The following is a 7995-nucleotide window of genomic DNA, read 5'->3' as shown; positions in this document are numbered from 1 at the left end:
ATCTATTTTTTAAATTCTCAATCTAATACCAAATTTCATGATAAAATCTCAACTCATATTTTTTATTTTTATCAAATTCTCAATGATTTAATTGTGGCACGGGCGAATACATGAATTTAGTGGTTAACAAAATCACTTAGAAACTTGATTTGTAAATATCGAATTTCGAGTGATCGGTATGCAATTATCCCTAATTAAAAATGAGTCTTTTAACACCATTGCAAGTTCAGCTCCCAATTAATTGGCTAACTTCAAATCAAAATTACTTAAAAAATTATGAAAAATGATCCATTGGAGCTCTTTCTGCCGTGTTGCTGCAAAATTTTGCACTTTGTTTGACCAGGCGCTTTCATTTCCTTGCCATAGAATTTCGCCGGTTCTCAGACGCAGAAAAATATTTCAAAAACCAAACCTTCTGCGCTCCAGCTCGGGTTTATGAATAACAAAGTTGGAATTTTGTTCGCTTATCAGCATTGCAAGTAACCGCGAGCGGAGTTTTGGTTGAAGCGTTTCTGTTCCAACGGAAGCCTAAGGCATTAAAAATCTGATTTTTTTGGTTCAAGAATTCGTCGGAGCTCGCCAATCAAAGCAACAGTTTTGCTGCGAAGCCCGCAAAGATGTCTATTTGCAGTTTGGGTTTGATGCCTTGGCTGAGAAAGAAGATTGTTGATCCTTTCCTGCAGATTATTCGGAGGTATGTTCTTTGGGGGGCGTTGAATCCACCCCCCATATTGAAGTAGAAATTTGTTTATTTCATACTTAGAGATTTCGCCCTTCTTGTTCTTTCGTGATATCATCTTCTGCTTAGGAAATTGGCTTATTTTTACTTTTAAGTTTGGCTCCGATCTGTAAGCTAGGGTTGTTCTTTGATGTATTTTTATCTCTCGATTATTGTTTGAATGCACCTAGGGCGGACCCTTCATGCTTTTTAGGTTTCAGATATATTATTAGATTGTTGTATTATCGGCTTTACCTTCCGGTGTTGATGAATTTTATAAATCTTCTGTGTTTGATTGAAAGATCATTCTAATAATTGTATGGTTTTATTGTTTAGAGGTGCAGAACCCAAGCTATTGGCGTTTTCAACAGCACTTGGTCTGACCTTGGGAATTTTCCCCATTTGCGGTATGACGATTGCCTATGACCTTTTAATTTCATTGTAAAGTTTACAGATTATTATAACTTTTGGGATTTAACTCAATTCCATAAAGATGGTTGCTTTTATCTATAGTCTGGGCTTGAATTCCCATTGGAACAGTGTAACATCGGTATATTAGTAGGAAAATGGAACTTTTGTTAATAGATTGATTCAGGATGCGGAAGAAATATTACATGCGGACAGAGTAGGTGTGGATTTAGAGATATTGTGGTGGTATTCACCACAACATCATTACAATACCACCAATTCGAATGATCCGCACGTAATATTTCCTCTTTCTGTGTGAGGGAGCTTTTTGTCGCTTTGTTTTTTGTAAATCGCTGTAACACTTGTGTTTGACTGAATTTTTTTTTTTTTAACTTTTCATAAATTTGTGTTCAGAAGCAACTTTTCACTGACAGATCTGCTAGAGCATAATATTTATAAAAAAAAAATGTTTTCCATGTTTTTCAGTTGGAAAAAAAGTCTCTAATATTTAGAATATCTTTAGAAAACAATAATCATATTACAAACAATTGCAACAATCCTAAACAGACACTAAAACCAAAAATATTAATTTTTAAAACTTCTTTTCTGTATTAAGGTGGAATTCTTACATTGGGGTGACAAGCATCCAACATTTGACTACTATGTTATATGTGTTTTCATATAGCTCATTTGAAAGTGACACTCTTATAAACATTACATCTATTTTGTTGTTGGCAGGAGTCACACTGCTTCTCTGTGGATTTGCCATTCCATTACTTGGGCAGCATTGTCATGCTCCTAGCATTTTACTAGCCAATTTCATTGCTACTCCTATTGAGCTGAGGTATTCTCTCTGTGTCACCCTAATAAACATTATGTACTTTTTATTAAATTGTTGTAATATTTATTTACTGATTAGCTGCCAGCATATGGTAACTGAAAATTTTATCTGGTTGGCTGTTATCTTGTAGGCATGTATAGCTTCCTTTCCAGCATATTTTCCACAATCCTCTCTAAGAACTTATCATCATCTGCCCATAAAAAAATAACAATGAATGATATATATTGGAAGATGTTTACTTGCATTATTGTCATATTTTTCCATCGTGTTATTTTGAAACTTTTCATAATCCCAGCTTTGTTTTGTTTACTAAATTGGTTCTCTATATGTACTATCTAAATGCAACACTCGAAACATTGATATTTACAAAACTAGCACCCATTTTTTATTAATTTTTCACATTTTGACTCAAATACCAAAATTCATGATAGAACCCCAACCTATATTTTTTCTTTTTTATTAAATTCTCAATGATTTGATTGTGGTACACTAAATGCATTGGTTCGGTAGTTAAGAAAAGTCAACTGGATCCTTGTTTTGTAAATAGAAATGTTTCAAGTGCTATCTATGCAATTATCACAAAATGATAACTAGCATCGGTTAGCATTAGTGATTTGTAATGCCAAGAAATTTAACTTAACCGTGATCAAATACAGTGTGGTTCAATGCGAACAATGTATTTTGATTGGTCAGAAATTTATGATATTTGATTTGTTCTTGGGACAAAATTACTCAAGCTGCCCTTTTTAATTTTTTCCCCTCTAGTTATAGAGAGTCTTTCTTGAGATAATATTTGTTGGTTTGCTCTCTTCGTTATAATCCTTGATTTGCCATGGAACCTACAGACACATAATGATCAGCTCAATGAATCATTAATATCGCTAGATTTTCTTATAGCTTTTTCTACATTTAAATGGTCTAAATATTATTCCTTTGAGTTGGTGAACAACATTGGGATAAGGAATTGATGGGCTGAGTGATCCCATTTTTTTTTTTTTTTTTGGTGCCTCGCTTGAAGATCTTGAGAATTGCCATTGTTTCCGAACTAATCTTATGAATTTAGAAATAGACTGATGCACGCGTAAGCATGGTTCTAGAATTGTTTTGTACTAAAACGGAAACACTAAGGCTTGTTCTAAAGTATAAGATTTTTACATCGATAAAGAAAAGATGAAAGCTTTAACATATATCTTTAATTGTATTATAGAAATCAGCTAGTATGGCGCATGAACTATGACATACATGACGTGCCTGAAGTCACGAGGCAGGGTAATGTTTCCCATAGTCCCATTCATTGCTCATGGGAATCAAGTTAAGGTTAAAATATACCTGTCAAGTTAGGCAGGACTTAGTTTTGAAGGTGGAGCAGTTATTCTTTAAAATTTTAGCCCATAATTTATATATTATAGTGGGGATTTGCTTTGTAAGCACGTCTATGTAGAATGAAAAGCTAAGCAATTCCTTTTTGATACTAGCCTTTACTTTCATTCTTTTATGCGATGTATAGAAGAGAAATTCGGCATGTAGTCATGGGTTAAAAAATAACATGTGTGGATTAGTGGACTATATGCAATGCAAATAATGAGGTGTTCTGCACTAAAACCGAAGTCATGGAGGAAGGATGAGAAATTCAAAAAACGAGGACTTGCATGGCATTATTGCTCATAGGCGTGAAGAATAAAGTGAAATGAGTAGTTTCTATGAATGGAATTATAGTTGTCCATAGAAAGTTTAAGTGAGTATTTTTTTGGACAATTGATAAAACTTTTGGGGTCCTATTAGCAACAATTTGAGTATTGTGATAGGGCCATGTCACCCAACATGATTAGGCAAGAGATTTGCGAAGAGTTAACTAGATTGGGAATATAATTATAGGGTGTTGCATGTGGATTAGGCACAAGATCATCATCAAGCGTAGATGGATTGAGCTATGTGAGAAATATCTTTAATGACTTGAATATAAATCATATCAGCATCCTTCTTTTCTTGAACTCTCCAAAGAACTTTTCATGGATTTTTATCATAGGTTTTTTCTAAATCAATAAAAATAATGTAGATCCTCCTTACTCTCTATTCTTCTCCATCAAACCTCTCACAACTATATAACTTGCATGGTAGACTTGCCTGGTATAAATCCAAACTGATTATGAGAAATGTTTGTATCACATCTTAGCCTATGTTCAATTATCCTCTCCCATTATTTTAAAGTACGACAATTAACTTAATTCATCTATAATTATCACATTCTTGTATATTTTCTTTATTCTTAAAAATGGGGGCCAAAATATTCTTCCTCCAATTTTTGAACATCTTTTTAGTTTTTAAAATAATATTAAAGATTTAGTAAGCCAAGAAAATCTCAAGTCTCTTAGATATTTCCATATTTCAATAAGGATACCTTCGGTTCCCAATGATTTTTCACACTTGGTTTTCTTTAAAGCCTCATCAACTTCCTTTGTACTACTGGAACTGTGAAAATTAAAAAAAAAATTATTATGAATGATATTATGATCACTAAGGTCGATTGTATTTTCAGAAAATTCATTGAAAAGTTTATCAAAATAGCTCATTCACCTATGTTGAATATCTTTCTCTAAGAAAGGCACTCCTTGATTTTTATCTTTATTACTTTTTGCTTTAATTAGATCTTTAATTTTCTTTTCTCTTTATTTGGCTATTTTATTCATATATTTTTCACCTTTTTTAGTATTTAATTTATTATGAAGATCACTTCTTAGCGTCATAAAGTATTCTCTTAGACTCACTACTGGCCACCTTATATTTTTTTTAGTTCTCTAAGTTTTTATATTTAAACTAATTTTTATAGAAAATATTTTATCTTTTCTTGCACATTATTATTCTATCACAAACTATTTTTATTTATATTTTTTTTTATTCTCCAAGTACATCTTTTGACACTTGTTTAATAATACTTGTTATTTTATCTCACATAAAATTAGTTTCTTCATGAACATCCCAAATCTTGGAATCTTGAAGTTATTCATATAAATAATTTTATCTATGTCTTTTAGGTGCCCCAATTTAATTTTATGACAATGATTTATTGTATTATTTATCTTATAACTCTTCATTTTGAAATTTAGAACTAATAATTTATGTTGAGTACTTATATTTTCACTTGGAGTAATTCTAAAATCTTTGCATTCTCGACAATCTTTTTTTCTCATAAGAAAATAATTGATTTTTGTTTTATTAGATCCATTCTTTACAGTAATAATATGCTCATATATTTTTTTAAATAAAATATTAGCAATAACAGAATCATAAACTAAAGAAAATCTAATATAGTTTTACCTTCTTTATTAATCACTCTAAAACCATAGCCATTATGAATATTTCTAAAATCTTTTACCAATCTGTCAACATACCCATTTAGATCTCCTCAATTAAAAATTCTTTTTCAAAAGGTATCATTTGTATTAGTTCTTCTGTTATTCCAAAATTTTTCTTTTGAACCTATATCTAAACCTACTGAAGGCACTTATAACATTAAAAATCATAGTATCAACAACAATCTTTAGGACTACAATTCTATCTCCAATTCTGTTAACTTTTACAACATTATCTTTCAAACACTAATTTATAATTACACCTACACCATTTCTAGAGCGACTTTTATCCAATGTTTAAAACCTAAGCTATCATTTTTACCTGATGAAAAATTTTTATGTGGGTGAAAATTCATGCACGTGATACGATAAACTCACACAGAAACGAATACGGCGAATGGAGCACATATGAAGGTCAACAATAGCAACAAAATTGGAAGTGCAATACGTAGTAATTTGGAGTAGTCCTTGATGAAAGGCTTACACAATGCTTGCTTAGACTTCTTTGAATCTGAATGCTGCCTTAAAATTTCTTTGACTCAGAATTCAAAGGCTTTTTCTTTCCGTTTTCTGAACATTTTGGTATGCAAATATATTGGCAATGCTATTTTCATCGTACCAAAGCCAGGAAGATTGTTTCAATGAATTTTTTCATGAAGATAAACATTGACTCTTGCGAAGGTTTGAAGATTGAAGATTAGTAGTTGGGTTTTATCTGTTTTATGCCAATATTTCTCTACTATTTTTGCTTATAATTTTCATATTTAGTTCCAATCTCAGCCCTACTTTTCTTTGTCCTTCAGTTTGGTGATACCATTTTTGCGACTAGGTGAATTCATAACCGGTGGAGCTCATTTCCCGTTGACATCAGATGCCCTCAAAAAGGTTTTGACCGGCCATGCATCTCGAGAAGTCCTCCTCAGCATAGTACATGCGGTAAGAAACAATTAACTCATCTTCATTGTCTGAATATTTTACTGTTTCATAGAAAAATATTATACCGTTATATTTCAAATAACAAAGATGCAGAAGAATTCACATCTGGTGGAAAGCAAACTAACTTAACTAAACATAGCAATACTATTATTTTACCTGAAGTCCTTATGTTTACTTCAAAACTTGCTGTTGCAGCTATTAGGCTGGATCATTGCCGCACCGATCATACTCGCCGTGCTGTACTTCGTCTTTGTTCCGATATTCAAGTATCTTGTTCACAAATTTGGTAGCACGCCTTCAAGCCCTGAGAAGCAGTCCCTTATCCAACCAGATCCAAAATTATTCAAGTCAAGGTCAGTGTAGTAACTTAAACCTCTTTATAAGAGATGGAGTCTGTTAAAGGAGGATATAATGTGAATAAGTAATCTGCTTCCCAGTTCTATGCCTTTGTTGCATTGTTCTCTAATTAGGAAAATTGAAGTCCTGTATAAAATGCTTCAATTCCTGTGGTTCTTTATACTGTTACTATGAAAACTCATGTTGCTGCTTTGCTTTCTTTGAATTTGGATATAAATGTTTTTTTTGGGGCATTACATACATATCACACAATTCTTATGCATTTACATATCTAATACCTAAACATTTTTATTTACATGCATAGCACTTGAATATTTAATATCACGAAAAAAAAAAAACCACTATCACTTATTTAAAAGAGAAATACATCTTTTCATGTATAGGTTTATGACACGAAAAGGCTATAAATGTAAATATGAAAGCGTAGGTGTTTACACATGTAAATACATTGAATTGTGTGCTATGTAAATTTTCTTCTTTTTTTCGCAGGTTCTAAGTATTTGTGGTAATAATTTATTGATTTAATGAAAACTCATTTAGATTTTGAAAAATTTTTATGTTCAAATAACAAAATGTGAACCAAAACCTACCTTTCCTTCAATGAAAATACTAATTTTCTAGGCAAACTTTAAGATTCACTGTTGGGAGACTAGGAGGTTTATAAACTCATCAAAACCTTCTTCACTTTTAAATTCCCTGAGTTTTCTTGTTTGCTTGGAAAATTAACTTTTTTCAATTTCTATGTTTAATCTAAAGTTCATTTATTCTAAATCATAAATTCATCATTTCCAAGATGATCTGTGTGCTTAGGGGAGATCAAGCAGATTTCATGTGGATTGCATCAACTGTTGACTCACCATCAAATACAACCTGACCTCGCTGTGCGGCCCCTCTCCGTTTGGCCAAAAAAAAGTTCCCCTTATTCCTAAGACCATCAAGTTTGGATAAATTGTTGTCATGATATCTGTGTAAAGTGCAATGAAATACTGTCTCTATGCTACTCTCCAAGTTCTGCTTAATTGTTGCTATATTTTGATAGATTTTGTTTTTGTTTGGTTTATAATACCCCAACGCAAAAATTTGTGAAGTTTTTTTTAATTTTCGCTATTTTTTCTATCTTGAAAGAAAATTGCTTTTCAAGCCTACAATGGTCTCATAGGAATGGAAGTTGCATTGCTAAAGCTTGCATGTTTATATTGCTGGACCTTTTTTATTTATAATTGATTTTGTGAGAACTTGGGTTATGGAATATAATAAGTGGCACATCTGCCTATGCTAAGTACAAAATTCATAATATATGCAAATTTATTGTAATATTTGACAACACAATATATGTGCAAATTAGACACCACTACAACAACATGCCTTTACACCACTAAGTGGGT

General features: G+C 31.9%; 1 protein-coding gene across 2 annotated transcripts; it reads left to right on the top strand.

The window, feature by feature from the left end:
* Positions 1–276: 276 nt before the first annotated feature.
* Positions 277–7692, top strand: LOC110027602. Of its 2 annotated transcripts, none has more exons than XM_020729100.1 (6): positions 277–694; positions 1055–1125; positions 1865–1970; positions 6121–6253; positions 6449–6606; positions 7421–7514. In XM_020729100.1, the coding sequence occupies exons 1-6, from the start codon at positions 618–620 to the stop codon at positions 7482–7484; spliced, it is 609 nt and encodes a 202-aa protein (XP_020584759.1). In that variant the 5' UTR covers positions 277–617; the 3' UTR covers positions 7485–7514. The 2 variants fall into 2 exon arrangements, with proteins under 2 accessions (XP_020584759.1, XP_020584760.1); XM_020729101.1 differs by having other exon boundaries at positions 279–694; positions 7404–7692.
* Positions 7693–7995: the final 303 nt, after the last annotated feature.

The sequence above is a fragment of the Phalaenopsis equestris genome, unplaced genomic scaffold, assembly GCF_001263595.1.
Source record: "Phalaenopsis equestris unplaced genomic scaffold, ASM126359v1 Scaffold000428, whole genome shotgun sequence".
NCBI lineage: Eukaryota > Viridiplantae > Streptophyta > Magnoliopsida > Asparagales > Orchidaceae > Phalaenopsis > Phalaenopsis equestris.
The sequence above is the reverse complement of the archived record's forward strand: the minus strand, read 5'-3'. Positions and strand labels throughout refer to the sequence as shown.

What these genes read in the sequence shown, in the direction of transcription:
- LOC110027602 (XM_020729100.1), top strand. Translation starts at nt 618, where the DNA reads ATGTCTATTTGCAGTTTGGGTTTGATGCCTTGGCTGAGAAAGAAGATT. An exon ending in GGGAATTTTCCCCATTTGCG is followed by an intron (nt 1,126 to 1,864) that starts GTATGACGATTG and finishes TGTTGTTGGCAG; the next exon opens with GAGTCACACTGCTTCTCTGT. An exon ending in GCTACTCCTATTGAGCTGAG is followed by an intron (nt 1,971 to 6,120) that starts GTATTCTCTCTG and finishes TTTGTCCTTCAG; the next exon opens with TTTGGTGATACCATTTTTGC.